The 20,314-nt window shown below is 38.3% G+C and overlaps 1 protein-coding gene across 1 annotated transcript in view; it reads left to right on the top strand.

Annotated features, from left to right (window-relative positions):
- DUBAI (Deubiquitinating apoptotic inhibitor) overlaps positions 1-20,314 on the top strand; it is a 378,846-nt gene that overhangs the window by 264,361 nt on the left and 94,171 nt on the right. Inside the window, exon 7 of the mRNA XM_067140455.2 lies at positions 14,942-15,126. Coding sequence (XP_066996556.2) covers positions 14,942-15,126 — 185 coding nt within the window. The remainder of the gene's footprint in view (positions 1-14,941; positions 15,127-20,314) is intronic.

The following is a 20,314-nucleotide window of genomic DNA, read 5'->3' as shown; positions in this document are numbered from 1 at the left end:
GAGGCTGAACCTACCTGAATCATCTCCATGAACATAATTCACAAAATGTTCTTCAAAAGCTCTTTCTTTAGGTGTAAGAACTGGTTGATGAAGTTCTTCGAGTTTCCAAAATATTTATAGTTTTGTTTCAAGAGATTCAAGTTTCACAGGGTTTACATGCCGAGCCTTGGCATTATTCTTCATGCATGATTCAGGGAAGGGGCCGGACTGTATCCGACCAAATTGGGTATCTAACAAAGTGGGGTAACCTTTCTTATGTAAAGCCTTAGAAGAGACAATTTCATAATAAACGTCAGCTCCTAGCAAGATATTGGTAGGAGAAGGCTGATCACATGTAGAATCACTTACAGTAGTTTGATATCACGAGAAATATTCCTAGTAGAACAGTAAATTTGCACTGTAGGAAGTGGACGTGTGATTTTGTTTACAGTTGCACATTTCAAGTTTAATGTATGATCTGACTCTTGAAAACAAAACATGGTTGGGTGCTTACTGGAGAGATATTGGCATTGCCTATAGGCTCTGTGCGCATAGCACTGTGCTGCTGCGGGTAGATACTACGAAAACTACTTGCGAGAGGCATCTTCATCAACAGCTCACCATAAGCTGGAATATGTGTGACGTTTACATGCATTTATTCAATTATTTTACAGTGCTGTCTTCAGATTATTTTTTTTAATGTCACAGCGTTCCAACAGAATGATGTGCTTGTTCTTGGCTGCATTAATAGATACTGTAATACAGAGCTTTCATTCACGACCTCACGAAACAAACAAATTATTATAGCAACGTTAAATTTCAAAGTAAGCTACAATAGGCCATATTTTTTAAAGCACACACTTCATACTGTAACAGATACATTGTATTCTATTAACATAGTCTTAATGATAGCCATAATAATAATAATAATAATAATAATAATAATAATAATAATAATAATGATAATACTGAAGTAATTGGATGTCAACACCAACATCGTCCGGCTCCATGGCTGAATGGTTAGCGTGCTGGCCTTCGGCCACAGGGGTCCCGGGTTCGATTCCCGGTAGGGTCAGGAATTTTAACCTTAATTGGTTAATTTCACTGGCACGGGGGCTGGGTGTATGTGTCGTCTTCATCGTCATTTCATCCTCATCACGACGCACAGGTCGCCGATGGGAGTCAAATCAAAAGACCTGCATCTGGCGAGCCAAACTTGTCCTCGGGCACTCCCGGCACTAAAAGCCATACGCCATTTCATTTCAACACCAACATCTACAACACCATGAAAAAGACGGTGGTCATTGCCACGACTAGAATTTTACGGAAATTTATGGGTTCAAATTCTACATAAAACTGTAGTGTAAATTAAGGCTTATTCTGCTTTTATTTCCTAAAATCTGTACAATTGCTTGAATATCATTACCACGAAAGTGTGCAAAATTAATAATAATAATAAGAAGAAGAATAACATATCGTACTGTACTACAGACCAAACAAACCAAACCAAACCCCATGGCACTACAGCCTTTGAAGGGCCTTGACCTACCAAGCGACCGCTGCTCAGCCTGAAAGCCTGCAGATTACGAGGTGTCGTGTAGTCAACACGACGATTCCCCTTGGCCGATATTCTTGGCTTTCTAGACCGGGACCACTAACTCACCGTCAGATAGCTCCTCAATTCTAATCACGTAGGCTGAGTGGACCTCGAACCAGCCCTCAGGTCCTGGTAAAAATCCCTGACCTGGCTGGGAATCGAACCCGGGGCCTCCGTGTAAGAGGCAAGCATGCTACCCCTACACCACGGTGCCGGTGTACTACAGATCACAATGTGAAATTTTATAGTATTTTGTTACAACCTCACGAAAGGGATTTAAAAAGGCAGTAAACAAATACAGGCTAATTATAGAAATAGGCCTCCATTACACAATATCAGTAGCTCACAGAAACACCACATTTTACATACGTAAAGTTCTGTCCTCGCCCCGAGGTGGTACAACTCTTTTCAAACAACCCCTAATGAACATGAGCTGCATGTACCCTCTTGTCAATCTTACATTTCTGTCTGTATCGGGGATCATGCCCGGGCCCCCGACGAAGGAAACTAGAAGCACTAACCGGTATATTACAGAGGTGGTCGCGATCATATCATAAATACAGACACAATAATTTATTGGCAATGCTAAGATATTCTAATATTTTCAATTGGTCCAACATCAAACCTGTGCCTTTTTTATCGGAAAAGTTCCTGTAAGCTCTTTTCCTTGTTGTATTTCTCTTTCCCCGCTTTTGAGATGTGAGGTCCAGACCATTCACAGGGTTGATCAGTACGCGAGGTGACATGTTCTGAGTAAACTGTATAAATAACAGCATAAATGAGATTACATTTCATGGAAATATGTTTGTTCTTTTACCAAGGCTTCCCTTGCAACGTTAACATGATATCGTATTAGAGATAGACCAAATATATTTTTCTGAAGACAGCATTGTTGAATGTGTACATGAAAATTAATCTCGTTACCACCACAAATAATACATAAATTACTGTGTTGCCTCTATCATGAAATGGTAGTGTCTCTAGTGAACCAACGTTTTTCTCTTATCATGTTTGCAGTTATTCGCACTGTTGCTATTTCCTACAAACAGTTTTTCTTGTAAATTTAATACATGACCCCTTTCTGGAATTTTGGAATAATTTGGCCGATTGTTGTTGCATAAAACACTTTGAAATCCCACTGTTATTATTTAGTCGACCGTGGCAACACGCTGTGAAATGACAGAAATATGTGCGCGGTGATCACATTAACTTACAATGTTCGCAACTCGCAGCGCAGCGGTGCATTTTTCCCAGCAGTGTACGGAGCCTATACCAGTGACAGGTAGACTACAAGTCCTTGTATGGATACCAATGCTCTTAATAAGATTAGAGGTCACAAAGGATAACTGACTCGCAGATTCCAACAAAGCTTTAACTAGTACAATTTTTCCTAAAGTATTTTTTACTCCTACACAAGCTGTGCTTAAGGAAACATTTGAGCCTAATCCTGATACAACCTTAATAGCAGTGGGTGAAACAATTGCAGAGCTTCTAACATTTACATCATCATTGGAATTTGTCTGTTCCTTATGAACCAACAAGTTGTGGGGTCCATTACACCAGGGACGCTTGTGTTGCTTACACTGTTTACAAAAAAAATGAGAAGCATAGAAACATAGAGAATAAAATTTATTTTCCCTAATGAGTTTATGGCGTTGATCAGTATTTGGTTTTCTTGGACTTTCTATAGTCAGAAATATTACAATTATCAAGTTTGCAGAACCTGCAATTCAAGAAGTGTAATGTGAAGCGTCTGTAGTTTGGATTTTGGCTCTCGTATTTGTTTAATAACAGATTTCGTGGATTCTGTCAATTCCAATGCCCGACATTTTCTTTCCAAAAAAAAAAAAAAACTTCAAATTATTTAGAGTTGGGATATCAGTGGAGACAAATTTGTTTTCCCATTTACACCTATGGTTGGACTTAATTTTATTTGAAATCAGTTCCTGTGACTAGATTTCATGAAGAAGAATTTTGTTTTTCAAGTTGCCAATAGCACTAAGGTTAGATATTACTTGATTTATCATGAGAAGAGAATCCACTAGTACAGTTATGGAGATTAAGCAGATGCTTTATGGGTTGTGAAACAATCGAGCATTTATTATTGTATCTGCCATTAATTAACTTCCAAGCAACTGTGAAGTTTTCATCGCATATGGTTGGGTATCTTAACCCTCCGTTGGTCATGGGGTGAGCGCGGCGCTCACTTTCCTTTTTTAAAGATGTACCTTGCGAAGCTAAGTAGCACTATACTTCTTAATCACCGAGTAGCTGACTTTTGGAATGTTCTGAGGAAGTACAACAATGTTGCAGGGTGCGGTGCAACTTTCATTAGCAGCCAGGCATTGTTAATGACCACAGTGAGCGAGTCGCTCACCCGCGACAATTGGCGTTACATTTTTTCCAACTTCCACATTATTCTTATCATATTAGCCTACAAGTCATGAATCAAGATTCCATGACTTGTCATTGGTTAATAGAGGAGTCGGTTGATGAAGCAGTTCTCGTAGCTGAAGGCAATAATGAAGATTCTGAGTACTCGGATACAGAGCAACCCACCAACAGCGATCACGACAGCGCATCTGATGTTTCTGGGGACGAAGCCGTTCCTCGTCAGCCAGTTAAGCCTGCTCCTCAATATGTTGGTCGTGACAACATTACTCTGTGGAATATTCATCCCCCTCGCCCCAACAAACGTAGAAAGAAAAGAAACATCGTGATTCATCCACCAGGTGTCGTGTGTTGCACAGAATATGAAGACAGTACGTGAATCGTTGGCTCTCTACTTCCCAGACAGTGTGTTGGAGAAAATTGTGTTTCATACGAATGTTCGCTTACGCATTACGAGAGCTAATTATTCTCGGGAGAGGGATGTTGTGGATACCAACATTGATGAAATTAGGGCTCTTATAGGATTACTTTACATATCCGGTGTGATGAAGTCCTCTCATCAAAATGAAGATTTGTGGGTGACGGATGGGACAGCTCCAGAAATATTTTGTCTAGTGATGTCATTGCAAGTCATTAATCTCATTTTTGGTCCGTATTGTCGATAGTGATTACATACAATTCACAGATTATACATTTAATGTTAACCTAGTCAATACTTACAATACCACATTTTGTGGTTAAATATTTATAAATAATAGAAAGGTTGTGAACATGTTTCGCCCTTCTTAATGGGCGTCATCAGTACAATGGATAACCTTAAAACAAATAATTACAACTAGGAACGTTTACAAAATGTGGTATTGTAATTGTATGTAGTGATGTCATACCAGAGATTTTACTTACTTTTGAGATGTCTCCAATTTGATGATGCTCAGACGAGAAATGAAATGAAATAAAAGGATATCCGTCGATAAATTGGCAGCGATACGAGAAATATTTGAGGGCTTTGTACAGCGCTGTAAAGTTTGCTATTCTGTAGGAGAGTACGTCACAGTTGATGAGAAGCTCGAGTCTTTTCGAGGGTGGTGCAGTTTCAGGAAGTATATGGCAAAGAAGCCAGCAAAGTATGGTCTCAAATATTTTCACCATAGTGGATTCACGAAGGTTTTTCACCTCAAATATGGAAATCTACCCTGGAGTTCAGCCGGATGGGCCGTTTGTTACCAATAACAGACCAAGTGCCATTGTGAAAAGATTGACAGAACCAATAAAAAAACACTGGGCGTAATATAACGATGAACAACTGGTTCTCTTCAGTGGAGCTAGTGAATGAACTGGTGAGAAATGACAATCTTACTGTTGTCGCTACCATCAGAAAGGACAAGACTGCAACCCCACCAGAAATTGTGAACACTAGGCAAAGGGAAGTGAACTCTAGTCTGTTTGCATTCGGTGAGGATGCTTTGTTAGTATCTTACGTGTCACGAAAATACAGGAACGTGATATTAATATCAAGTATGCACGATTCTGACGAGATCGATGAATCTTCTGGTGACTTGGGGAAGCCTACAGGCATTACGTTGTACAACCTTACTAAGGGAGGGGTGGACGTAGTAGACAAGCTGAAAACTCTGTACACCGTAGCAAGGGTGTGCTATCGATGGTCTCATATATTTTTCACATTACTGGATATAGGAGGAATCAACGCCCAGATCATTTTCCGAAGCAACACGAATGAAGAGATGACACAAAGAAAATTCTTGAAAACATTGGCTTTAGATCTGACCAAGAATCAGGCGGCAAGGAGAGCTTCTTTTAGTGGCATTCATTCAGATCTTCGAATGAGAATGCAACAAAACCTTGGGCTACCACAAGAAGAGCTGACAACTCTGCCACAACTAGACCAAGCTAGGGCGAAGAGGCCTACTGCCCGAATAAAAAGAAGAAGAATCAAAAAAAATGACAAGATGCAGTAAATGTCAGCTCCCAATATGTGGTCAACACAGTCAGTATTTGTCAGAGGTGCCCTGGGAGTGTTGAGATAGGCATGGAAGACAGTGACAAAATGTACCCCAAGTCCACAACTCAGCATGCATGGTCGAAGAAAAAAGCTTTTATCAGTGTCATAATTATGTTAACTTGATAATTATTGCAATGTTAATTATGCATTTCACAACAATAATTTTTATTGTAATTAGTAGTTATTCATTGTGCAGTGTTAGATTCCTATTTATTTGCTGTAAAATATGTAAACATATATTTCACATGTAGAATAGTAAGAAAAATGTATTTAAAAATGGCATGTGTAGCATTAAGTACTTTACCATGGTGTTTGCAATAATTATGTGTATTATGTTTCAATGAATATTGTACTTAACTTAACCTATCAACAAAAAAATAATTAAAGAATGAACAAGTATCAAAATTAAAACAATAACTTACAAAATACCTTAGTAACATTAAAGGCCTCAAAAATCATATTACATTACTGGTGAGCGCTCCGCTCACCCACGACCAGCAGCGTTAAGAATTGAGGCACGACCAACAGAGGGTTAACAATTCCCTAGGTTTGCCTTGAAGAGATGACCTAAGTAGTGTAATATTTGCATATTGTCAATACAATTACTTTTTGTTAATAACTAAGCTTTCAAAGGCGTTCCTAAAACTGAAGTATTTTACCATTCTCCCTTAACCCTCCGTTACACGTGCCGCGGAGTGAGAGTCCGCACTTTATTATTCTTTGGTATCATAGGCCGATTCAAATCCCGGTCACTCCATGTGAGATTTGTGCTGGACAAAGCGGAGGCGGGACAGGTTTTTCTCCGGGTACTCCGGTTTTCCCTGTCATCTTTCATTCCAGCAACACTCTCCATTCTCATTTCATAGCATCTATCACTCATTAATATAAATCACTTTGGGAGTGGCGACCCCATCGTATTAACAGCCTATATCTGATTCATTCATTACATCCCTGACCCGGTCAAAGACTGGAAAACAGGTTGTAGGTTTTCATTTTCATCATAGGCCGAAAATGCAAGGCAGAACGGGCTGCCTTCTTGTAGCTTCTTTCCTCAACAATACAAAGGCCGTGACGGCGTGAGAATGTCTTAGTAATCGCGGAGCTGTTGATTACAGAAGTTCATATTGTCAACTGCAGACTTGCGGAGTCTGAGTCCGCAGGCGTGTATTAGTGAGTTGTTAATCTTACTCACTCTTTTAGAAAGTCATCCATTCTTCCGTTACTATTTATTATAAAATTATATACTTTTATTACCTACAAGTGTAGTAGTGGGCTCATTTTGATATATTTTCTTCTTGTGATTATTTATAGTGGGATAAACACGACATTACGAAATGAGGTATGAATAATTATTTTGCGTCCTCTTTCCAAGGAGTTGGTGCGATTTATTCCGAGAGTTATGGATGAAATCGAGCAGTAGTTGGACGACGATGAAGTTGGTGCAAGTGATGATAGTGATCGGGACGTCGTAAACGATAGTGAACATAATTCTGAGAGCGAACAGTCCACGTGTGAAGAGGATGTGGCTGAAAGTGAGCAGCATGAAATGTATGGAGGAAAGGACGGGACCGAGTGGAATCATCGGCCTGTAATGAACCGTAATGGAAGGGTCAGACAACTTGAACATAATATTATAAAACACTTGCCTGGAGTAGTAGGAGTTGCCAAGAATACTGAGGCGAAATTGTTCTTTACCGACGAAATACTACAAGAAATCGTAACATGCACAAATCGCAATATATACCCTTGTGTCATGCAAGTCAAGAAAAGACAAAGTTGTTTTGGTTCTATCTACTTTCCATGAAGACCATTCTGTTGATGACGATTCAGATGGGTCAAAACCCTCAATGATTACCTTCTATAATGACACGAAGTCAGGCGTTGATAAGGTGGATGAAATGAAATGAAATGCACTTACTCCATGGCAAGATCATCACGACGTCGTGACTTCTTCCGTGCGATATACCTCAATTAATAGAATGTAACGATTGCAATTTTATTCCAAGAAGTAAATTAATAACCAATTATGGTTAATTTACAATTAGTTTTGCTAAGTGCTGTGATTTGCAGGTGATAACTTCTAATTTATCCTAAAGGACTGAAATGTTCTTGTAAATGTAGATTATGGTATATAAATGTATCAATATAAATAAAATCAAAATAAAGTAATTACATCGTAATTGACGGATCGACAAAAGAGGGAAATAAAGAATTCTTGGAAAAATAATTGAAATGAAAGGAATGAGAGCTTACAAACAATCGCGGACTGTCAGTCCGCGCGCGTGTGGTGGTGTTACAACAGAGCGCGCGTGTAACGGAGGGTTAAAGATTGAGTGGGATTTTTTGGTTAGAGCTGGATCATAATGAGATATCGGGAACAATGGATGCCTTACAAGGACTTAATTGTCATACAAAGGGGCTAAGCAATTCTTGAATCCTACCAACAATTGCATGATATCTGTTTTCAAAATTATCATCCTCTCTAAAGTTAGCTTCACTAGCTTTTGAGTCTAATTCACATTCTAGATATTCCTTAACATTACTAAATTCCTTCCAAATTTTTGGCAGCCTGTTTTGCCTGGAAATCAGTTTGTGACGAGAAAGATTATCTTGCTTCAAGTAATTTTTGAGATAAGTTAATGACCTTTTTAGCAAGCCATGTTTCAGAACAGCCTTTGATTTTGATTAGAATGCAATGACAGATAGTTCTGATAGTTAATTACTGTCAAGAAAATAAGAAACATCAATATTGCAGCTGTGGCTGATGTGCCAACAATAAGCTCTATATGTACACCTTATTAATCATACATTGTTGAACTGAGTGACAATGTTTATAATGACCCAACAATGTAAATAAGTACATACAAGGATGGCAATGATTTATCTCAGTCACCTAACTTCCAAATATGCAGAACACACAAAAAACACTTCTTTGCTTATAATGCCCATGAGAAATCAAAACCAATCTTGATAGTTTCTCAATGTAGTAAGTGCTAGCAGTAGGGTTAGGAAACTTGGCAGGATGTCCTCTCTAGTCAAAATAGGAAAAATAAGACACAATGGAACAAACTTACAGTAGTTGTGCTGTATCATTACTGGGGCCAAGCAGCATTTAACACCTCAAACATCAGGATGTTAGGTACACACTGACAAAAACAGTTCACAAAGATTGATGCGTCAGCACACAGGAAACATTCAACGGGTTGCTTCTGCAGTCTCAGAGCACTTCCATGGCCACGTAGACTTGGTTGGAATATTAAACGTGACATCTCCAGTGTTCGTAGTAATTCGTTTAGGTACCAAACTTTGTGATTCAATACAAGAGCTGCTCAGTGGTATACAATGCCTTTCACGCAAAGGCTGTTTCAACGTATAAGCAATATATTTCATGGTTGGGCTGATGGATATGACTTACTTTTTATTACTTTTTACAAAGCTTTAGTTTATTATACACCTGATAAACACAGTTCACTAAGTTTTAAAGTTCTATTCTTGCTTAGTTGTTTACTTTTTATATATTTTACATGTGAATTTTTGTGAACACATCAATATTTTAAAAGTGTAGTGTGATTTGCAGTATTTAATATTATTTATCAAAGAAACCTGGAATTAGTAATGGTATGTAGCCAGCCAAAGTCATGCCAGTCGCCACGGTTAGTCATAAGGCTAAAGTAAACATTATTAGTATAGAAGTTAATAGATTTTTGATAAGTTTAAAGGTGGATTTTTAAGGTAAAATTTTGAATCTATGTCAGGCTTGATAATAATGATATGAAGCTTTGACATTTAAATTATATACGAGGATTATATACCCTATTATTTTAAATGTAAAGTTATTTTTACTTGACTAGTAATAGTTAAAATTCTTGAAACTGAAAGAATTTGGCAGTGTTTTAATCTTTTCAGAGGGATCTGTCCTCTAACTGATAGTGCATGTTATATTTGCCTTGGTTTAGTTTTCAATTTGTATGCCATCATTGTAAGATTCTTTTTTAGAATGATGATTTTCTGAAGTCCACACTAGAATTTGTCAGTCGAGGTGCAGCTTATGGCCATGTAAGAGATGGACTACAATAAAAGAATTTAAATGCATCTAGCATTCAAAAAGCTGCATTTGAAGGCGGATTTGAAAGTAATGTTGTTACATTATGATAATGTGATAATGCACTAACCGTCCGTTGCTCTCATTATTAAGGTGAGATAAGTCGTAACATAGTAGATGTGCTGGAAAATGAATGTAGAATTCAAAATAAAGCTTAAAGTGAAGCATCTCATGCACACTGAGAGAATGTTAGTGCAATTCAAATTATTTTGAAAGTACAAATTTAAGTTTATTGTAAGGAAGGATGTTGTAAGTAGATTGATGTTGTACCTACCTTGTCTATCAGGGTTTATTAAAATTGGAATAGACATATTTTTCCCAAATTAAGAAGAGTTAATTTACAATGTTGGTAAATGAGGTATCATATCAAGAATAAGTTTGTAATGAAATGTTAGTCAGTTTTTAAGATATCTGGTTCTCCATGAAAGAATTTAATTCAGTATTTAATAGCAACTTTTGGATTACTACATTGGTTGTTAATTAGATATAATATTTTAAAGGATAAGGTTTAGAATAGGTATTATACTTATTGTATATTTAAAATTGTAGGTTTTAAATTAGCCATCATTTGAATAATGTTATATTTTTTTTTATTTTAGTATGATTTTTTAATGGTGTAAAGTAGTATATTGGAGTGAATTGTTAAACATAAGTTTTATTGCAATAATTATAAAATTAGTATACGATGAGTGTAGCATATTTATGTTATGTTATACAAAAGAACTAGGCAATATTAATGTTCACCTGTTTATCAAAAACATGTCCTTTTGAGATGAATTTAAGGTCGGGCCTGCCCCTGATGAGAATTAAAGGGCCACGGTATTATGACCATGCAAAGGTAGCCTAATCATTAGTCTTTTAATTGAAGGCTGGAGTGAATGGTTTGACAAAACATTAACTGTCTGTTTATAATAAGTGGAATTTAACTTCTGAGTCAAAAGGTTTAGATGAATATAAAACTGTACTTATTAGGTGGATAATAAACTATACATACATACATACATACATACATACATACATACATACATACATACATACATACATACATCATTATAGAACGTTATGCTTTTCAGCGTTCAGTCTGCAAGCCTCTGTGAATTTACTAAAGGTCACCACAATCCTCTATTTTCAACTAGTGCTGTGGCCTCATTTAGTTCTATACCTCTTATCTTTAAATCGTTAGAAACTGAGTCTAATCATCGTCGTGTTGGTCTCCCTCTACTTCTCTTATCCTCCATAACAGAGTCCATTATTTTCCTGGGTAACCTAACCTCTTCCATTCACCTCACATGACCCCACCACCAAAGCCGGTTTATGCGTACAACTTCATCCATCGAGTTCATTCCTAACTTAGCCTTTATCGCCTCATACTGAGTACCCTCCTGCCATTGTTCCCACCTGTTTGTACCAGCAATCATTCTAGCTACTTTCATGTCTGTTACTTTTAACTTATGAATAAGATATCCTGAGTCCATCCTGCTTTCGCTCCCGTAAAGCGAAGTTGGTCTGAAAACAGACCGATGTAGAGATAGTTTCGTCCGGGAGCTGACTTCCATTTTACAGAATACTGTTGATCGCAGCTGCAAGCTCGCTGCATTAGCTTTACTGCACCTTGATTCAATCTCACTTACTATATTACCTTCCTGGGAGAATACACATCCTAAATACTCGAAATTATCTACCTGTTCCAGCTTTGTATCACCAATCTGATATTAAATTCTGTTGAATTTCTTACCTACTGACATCGATTTAGTCTTTGAATGGCTAATTTTCATACCATACTCATTGCACGTATTTTCAAGTGCCAAGAAATTAGACTGCAGGCTTTCAGCACAATCTGCCATTAAGATAGTCGTCAGCATAGGCCAGACTGCTTACTACATTTCCACCTAACTGAATCCCTCCCTGCCTCAGCAGATGATCCATGTAAACTACAAACAACAAAGGTGAAAGATTACAGCCTTGTCTAACTCCTGTAAATACCCTGAACCAAGAACTCATTCTACCATCAATTCTCACTGCAGCTGAATTGTCAACATAAATGCCTTTGATTGATTTTAATAATTTACGCTTAATTCCATAGTTCCCTAGTATGGCAAACATCTTTTCCCTCGGTACCATGTCATTTGTTTTCTGTAGATCTACAAAACATAAATATAACTGTCTATTCCTCTCGTAGCATTTTTCAATTACCTGGCGCATACTGAAAATCTGATCCTGACAGCCTCTCTGTGATCTGAAAACACACTGTTTTCATCCATCATCCTCTCAACCACTTTTATGAAAAGTAAGGCTGTTTCAAGTTTGAATGGCGGTTGAAGCAGCAATATAACGGGATGTTTAACAATACTTGGCACCCAACTTAAAGTTGCACGAAGTTCAAATTTCACGTTTCAAAATGATTCTCATCTGGCACTGTCGGAACAAAAAAACATTGCATAGCTATCAATGAAACATACATACGGGAGCCTGTACAAGCAAAATATTTCCATTGGCGTAATATGCACAAAAATTAAAACTTTGGAGGACCAGATTGCCCTACATGGACATCCACAAAACATGGAATTGATGCCTGCACTTCATTAGTACTTGCACTAAACTTCTTAAATACATAATTTATAGATAACTACAACAAAACTTAGCAGCGAGAGAAAAAATGCCTGCTCATACGAAGAGCCATATTGAATCCCCCAAAATGCAGCAGGAGTGTATTGTCAACTGCAAACTATAAAATGTCAGATTTCCTGTGTGGCTATAAATTAGTGCTGTAAACTCCTCATATTCCAAACAGTACCATTGCTGATGAACCTGACGTAGTCCTTTCATCTCTGGATAACATTCGCACACAAGCTTCAAGCATTGGACTATGTCTTTTGTGCTGTGGATTTAGCAATTCTGTCATTTTTAGTGTCTTTCCATTGTTCTTTTCATCTCGCTGAGGTTCTTCCACCTGTGGATACCTGGACCCCGATGTTGCAATACAAGGGAGCACATCTCGGTAGTCAAGCTTAGTCAGCGGAGATCCCCCTGATATTGGCAAAGGAATTGATAAAGCTGCTGGGGATAATCTCCAATCACTTCTGCAGCAGTCAACTAGTAATCTTCAATACAAATCCTGGCTCTTCCTGCTTGTTCCCCAGAATCTGGTGCATGGCTCCAAGCATTACCTTCGCCTTCTCTTGATCTCCATCTTTCCAGTGAGGGTGTCTGTATTGCTGTGGCTTTATGTTTGGGAGCAGCCATCCGTGAGCCCCACCGATACTCAGCTTATGTTGATTGACATGGCTTCCATGACCTTTCAAGTGTGAAACGTAAAGGCAGACACCTCCATCACTCCACTATCAATTATGCCATCTTGCGGGCTCTCGTTTCAGTAGAAGTTCCTTCTGTATGAGAGCTGATTGGCTACTGCTTTTCAAATGGTAAAAGGCTGGATGGAATGACACTTGTCCCATGGAAGGCAGGTAGATCTCTCCTGTGGGATTTTACCTGTGCTGACACATTTGTCCTGTCCAATCTTCCCCTTTCATCAATGAGTGCTGGTGGTGCAGCTGCAAGTAGGGAAAATGTTAACAAAATACAGTGATTTGTTGGACAAATTCTTCTTCGTACTAGTAGCCATTGAATCTAAGCCCGCCTGGTAGCCATAATCGTTAAGGCACTGAAGTCTAAACGGTCTGACAGCGAGGTTAGCCGGTTCGAGTCCCGTTGGTCGAAAAACTTTTCACCATCAGAATGTTGGCTGGCAGGGTAGGGGAGGGGGTGTATACAATTTCTAACCACTAGATTGCGTGCTAAAAGCCTGGATTAAATTCCAAACCTCTCCGCAGTGCTCATATGGAGTGAGGGCATATGACGCTGTTGATGGTGATTCGTCCATCGGATGGAGACGTTAAGCCTTGAGCAGACCCCTTGGTGCTATTCAACAGGAGTAGGCTGTGTGCCGGCACCTGGTTTCACCCTCTCCCTACTATCATATATCACGTCATTCATTTCATCTCATTAACTCCTCTGATGAGGTTGACGTCAGAAAGGGCATCCGGTCATAAAAACCTGCCGCGACAGATTCATCTCACCTCATATCCAACCCCGTAGGGAAACAGGACAAGGGTTGGGCAAACAAACCAGTAGCCATTGAATCTAGTGGTACATACGTTATTGATGGCCTAATTTTTATCAAAGAGATTGGCCAACGGATTGCTCATATTTCTGGTGATACCTGATCAACGGTGTTCCTTATTCAGTGCGTCGGCATAGCTTTACAGCATGGGATACTACCATCTGGTAGAGAGATGGATGAAGTTTTCCTTCTTATGTCTTATTTTAAAAATTTTTATTTTGCCCATCTTCTACGATCTTTTCCAAATATTTTTATCTGGCTCTGCATTCTCAAAAGTTTGGTTGTTTTTAACATTTCTACTACAGTTTCATGTATTCCTGCAGCTTCTCCCGGTTTCTTCTTTTTATCTGTCAACTCCACCTATGTTGTAGCTAGACTGCAACTTAAATTTCTTCTGTTAGTTGGGTATCTTACATTGATATTTTATCTAAAGTAATAATGACCCTTTGGATTTGTGGGTAATTGAATAATTGAAAACAAATTTAATAGTAATACTTGAATAAAACCAAACACTGGATGACACACACAGCATATTTACAAGCATATCAGCTTATGCAGAAGTGCGTAATATTTTTATTCATTCATTCATTCATTCATTCATTCACTCATTTATTCCACTGTTATACTCCAGTTTCCCAGAGGGATCACTAAGTCAGAGGATATCCTGTAATCAAGGTGTGACATTACCTGTGAATATATTTTATAAATATGCTTTTTGGTTGTGTGTTTCAGGTTCTTGATGAAGATTCTATGCCTGGGCCTTTAACTTCAACCATTTCACCAAGTAATAGTACAACTAGCAGCAGTTTCATAGACAAAGAACCCTGCTTTACTCGTTCTAATCGAGTAGGTCTAGCCAACCTCAACAACACATGCTATATGAACTCTATTCTGCAAGCTCTCTTTATGACTAAAAGGTATGAATATTACATCATTGTTTGTTCTGGAGATTTATGGTACTTCAGAACCAATGAAACCCAATTTTACAATGACTGCGAACCTTCTGTTATTGATTTGGGGAGCAAGTGATTACTAACTCTTGAGAGTGTGATAGGTGAGTGAAATAGTCACCGGCTTCTCACCTAGGTGGAAAAATAATCGGCAACAGTTCAAATGTTGGCCACTGCACATGGGAATTTCGGAATTAAAAAGTACTTTCCTTGTCGTTTGGATTCCATATTAAGACTATGATCACGTCATCAGCCATAGCATAAAACTGCTGGTTTGTTTGCTTGCTTGCTTGCTTGCTTGCTTTGAATATTAACCCTCACAACATGAATTAATTATTCAATTTTGATTTACCTTTGAGGTCCAAATTTTATTTTAGCTGGGGAGTTAAATAGTTGATGACACGAATGAGTTGTATCACTAAGTTTACACAAGGAATATTTTATTACACCATCTATTCAATACAATTCATTCCACTGTTGCGTGCTCAAATGTACATAGAAACTACCAGATTTTTAAGGTACATGTTTTGCCCCTCCAGTTTTTTCTACGTTAAATCGGCAGTATGCGACCTTGCTTTGTCGTGGAGAAGAATGATGTTTTAGATTGTTGCCTGGCATTGCTTGTTGAGATACGCAGCGTTTGCTTCATCACAAAGGTGGCAGTAATCGGCTGCATTAATTGTCCTTTGTTCCTGAAGAAAATCCACCAGGAAAACGCCCGCGAAGTCCCAGAAAACTGTTGCAAGCACCTTTCCTGCAGATGGGTGTGTTTTGGCCTTGATCGGACTTGCTTCGTCTCTTCGCTGCCACTTCATGCTTGCTTGCTTTGACTCTGGGGTGTAATGATGCACCCTGGTTTCATCACACATCACAATACGACTCAAGAAATCCTCTCCATCCTCATCGTAGAAACTCAGGAGTCTCTGACAAACTTCCTGGTGTAAAGTACTTTGTTCCATGTTGAGGAGACGAGGAACCCACCTGATAGACAACTTTCTGAAATGGAGTTCATCTCAGATGATGGTTTGAATACTTCTGAAACTTATTCCTACGGGTAAAGCAATTTGCGACATTTTTATTCGCCGGTCTTCACAGATAGTCATGAATTGCAACAATGTTGTCTGCAGTGATGCTTGTCTGTAGTCTCCTTTCATGAGGTTCATTTTCCACAGCTTCTCTTCCTACCACATATTTTTTAGCCCACTCATACACTCCAGTTTGCAAAAGTGTTTTTTTCCCCAAACTGTGCACGGAGCTGTCTCAAAATTTCGGAAGGTTTTGTGCCCTCTTGCTCACTCATGGCATACTGAAACAGCCCAGCTCTCTACTGTCATTCGCACTAGCAAACCCCTTCTCCAGACACCCCCACCAACATCCTGGCAAAGCCCCACCTCAGAATTATTACTAACAGCAGCGGTACATTCAAATTCCCATTTATATTTGATCTGCCTTCATATTGTGAAGCACTGAGTGACATTGTAGTCAGGGTTATCAGCAAGGATTTGATGGTGCTAATGGACGATTTCAGTGCTAGAGTTGGAAATAGAAGTGCAAGATTTGGGAAGGCAATGGGTAAATATGTGTAAGATATAGAAGCTAATAGGAATGGGAAGCCTTTGCTGGACTTCTGTGCCTGTATGGGATTAGCAGTTATGAATACATTCTGCAAGTATAAGACGATTCACTGCTTCACATGGGAGGGCAGGGACACCAGATACATAATGGACTATATTTTAATAGACTTTGAATTCAGGAAATCTGTTAGGAATGTGCAGGTTTCCCGCCAGGCAGGCAGGCATCTATTTTTGGAAATGAGACATAGCTCTCATAGTGCATTGGCACTGCTGGTGGCTTCAAATAGCCTATGCAGTGGCCTCCACAGTATGCACTAGCCTTGCGTCTTGGGTGGTGTGCTAAATCCCAACTGACGCACACGAGGGCGAAACGCCACATTTACATATAATAACCCAGCCGTCCATCAGATCGCAAATACTTTAAAGAAGCACAATATTAATATAGCCTTCAGAACAGTTAACACCAATCGAAACATATTTTTTAACCAGAACAAGGTCAATCACAATAGCAACCATTATTCAAGGTCCGGCATATATAAACTAACATGTACACAATGTGATTTTTCTTATATCGACCAAACTGGCCGGAGCTTTAACACGAGATATCTGGAACATTATAATGCTCAAAAACACAATAAGTACTCAGCGATGAGCCAACATGAGAGAAACGGGCCATCACTTTACATCCATAGAGAAAGATCTTACCATCATTTAGAAGCATAGGTAAAGGGAAATTAATGAATGAACTGGAAAATCTACACATCTTTTTAGACCAAACCTACAATAAAAATAAAAATCTCAACGACGTCAATGAAATTAAAAATCCTTTGTACGAATTAACACCTAGATTAATTAATATCATGAATTCAAATCAACACAAAATCCCTCAATTTTTTTAATCTCCACACTCAAATGCTTCATCCACCATGCCAAAAGTTAAACCCGCCCATATCACTTCTAGAAACTCCCCTCCAGCAATAGCACATGCGCCCATAGACCGGCCTACCCCCACTCTCCCTCCATGCCCCGCCCCTCCATTGGCGCACCAGTACAACACCAGGAGTAGAAATGTTGATAAGACAGGCGCTGCCGGAACAGACAGGTCCATCTAGTATGAATTGAACAAGTAAGTCATTTTACAGTTAAGAGGTGTTAGTTTAATACATTTTATCACAACGCGTGCTCTAAATTTTAAATTCAATATTACTTTTCTACTTCATTACAGATATTCTTATGATCCCTCCCAAAGACCAAGCAACACATCAACGGGAACAATATTCATACAAGACTGTATCAAGTGTCTAGGATGTTCCTTCTCAATTAAGCAGCAGCCTAAAACTAAGAAACAGCTTAATATTGTACTCTTGTCAATTCCTTGACGTTACATGAGACCCAAAGTCAAGATGCTAACAGTTTCATTCACAACAACGTTCTTGACCAGTCTACCTATAACAATCGGTTTTTTAAATCTCCACTTGTGCATGACAACACAATTAAATATTAGTTACGTCAAGAACATGAAAATGAAAATTGTGGGTCAAATAAGCCCCAGTTTTAATATCATCTTTTCTCAAGACTTATGATAAAAAAGAAGATCCATTTCATTTTATTTTTGAACATTTTAAGTTAACCAGAATAGAACTGCCAAGTTAAAACACATTTAATTTAAATTTATATTTTCAATCTTGACCAACCTACAATCAACAATCAGTTCAAATCTCCACTTATTGTTGACGACACATCCTGTCAACAGACACGGTACGTCAAGAACATGATATGATATACGGGTCACATAAACCCCGGTATGTAATCCTCTTTGCCAAAAAGAAGATCCATTTTAGTTTTGGACATTTTTCAAATTAGATAGATTAGGACCAAAAAACTTAACTGTATTAACTTATGTTACCCGTCTTAAGAGTTCATTAATGTTTGTATATATTGTATATATTGGTATGTTTATATTGGTTAAAAAGGTCCCAAACCTTGACCTAAAGGACATGTACCTGACCTAAATAAGTCTGCATAAAATCATGTAGATAATAACCACATTAAACGTGGAAAGTATTGAATAGGTGGTTTTTTATTAAATTATCCTTGATATCGATGCCTACATACCACTCAGTCGAGCAGCTCATCTCCTTTCTCCCAGTTCTTCCCAGCAAAAACTTTGCAACATTTTTGTAACGCTACTCTTTTGTCGGAAATCACCCAGAACAAATCGAGCTGCTTTTCTTTGGATTTTTTCCAGTTCTTGAATCAAGTAATCCTGGTGAGGGTCCCATATACTGGAACCATACTCTAGTTGGGGTCTTACCAGAGACTTATGAGCTCTCTCCTTTACATCCTTACTATAACCCCTAAACACCCTTATAACCATGTGCAGAGATCAGTATCCTTTATTTACAATCCCATTTATGTGATTACCCCAATGAAGATCTTTCCTTATTAACACCCAAATACTTACAATGATCCCCAAAAGGAACTTTCACCCCATCAACGCAGCAATTAAAACTCAGAGAACTTATCCTATTTGTGAAACTCACAACCTGACTTTTAACCCTGTTTATCATCATACCATTGCCTAGTGTCTATCTCACAACATTATCGGGGTCATTTTGCAGTTGATCACAATCCTGTAACTTCTGTATTACTCTGTAGAGAATAACAACATCCGCAAAAAGCCTTGCCTCTGATTCCACTCCTTTACTCGTATCATTTATGTATATATGAAAACATAAAGGTCCAATAACACTGCTTTGAGGAATTCCCCTCTTAATTATTACAGGGTCAGATAAAGCATCGCCTACTCTAATTCTCTGAGATCTATTTTCTAGAAATTTAGCAACCCATTCAGTCATTCTTTTATCTAGTCCAATTGCACTCATTTTTGCCAGTAGTCTCCCATGATCCACCCTATCAAATGCTTTAGACAGGTCAATTGCGATACAGTCCATTTGACCTCTTGAATCCAAATATCTTCTATAACATGCTGAAATCCTACAAGTAGAGCTTCAGTGGAATAACCTTTCCTAAACCCAAACTGCCTTCTATCAAACCAGTTATTAATTTTGCAAACATGTCTAATATAATCAGAAAGAATGCCTTCCCAAAGCTTACATGCAACGCATGTCAAACTTACTGGCCTGTAATTTTCAGTTTTATGTTTATCACCCCTTCCTTTATACACAGGGGCTACTATAGCAACTCTCCATTCATTTGGTATAGCTCCTTCAACCAAACAATAATCAGATAAGTACTTCAGATATGGTACTATTTCCCAACCCATTGTCTTTAGTATATCCCCAGAAATCTTATCAATTCCAGCTGCTTGTCTAGTTTTCAACTTCTGTATCTTATTGTAAATATCATTGTTATCATATGTAAATTTTAATACTTCTTTAGCATTAGTCACCTCCTCTATCTGGACATTTTCCTTGTAACCAACAATCTTTACATACTGCTGACTGAATACTTCTGCCTTTTGAAGATCCTCATATACACACACTCCTTGTTCAATTAATTATTGCTGGAATGTCCTTCTTGGAACCTGTTTCTGCCTTAAAGTACCTGTACATACCCTT

This window comes from Anabrus simplex, chromosome 2 (genome assembly GCF_040414725.1).
Source record: "Anabrus simplex isolate iqAnaSimp1 chromosome 2, ASM4041472v1, whole genome shotgun sequence".
NCBI classification, from domain to species: Eukaryota; Metazoa; Arthropoda; class Insecta; order Orthoptera; family Tettigoniidae; genus Anabrus; species Anabrus simplex.
The sequence above is the reverse complement of the archived record's forward strand: the minus strand, read 5'-3'. Positions and strand labels throughout refer to the sequence as shown.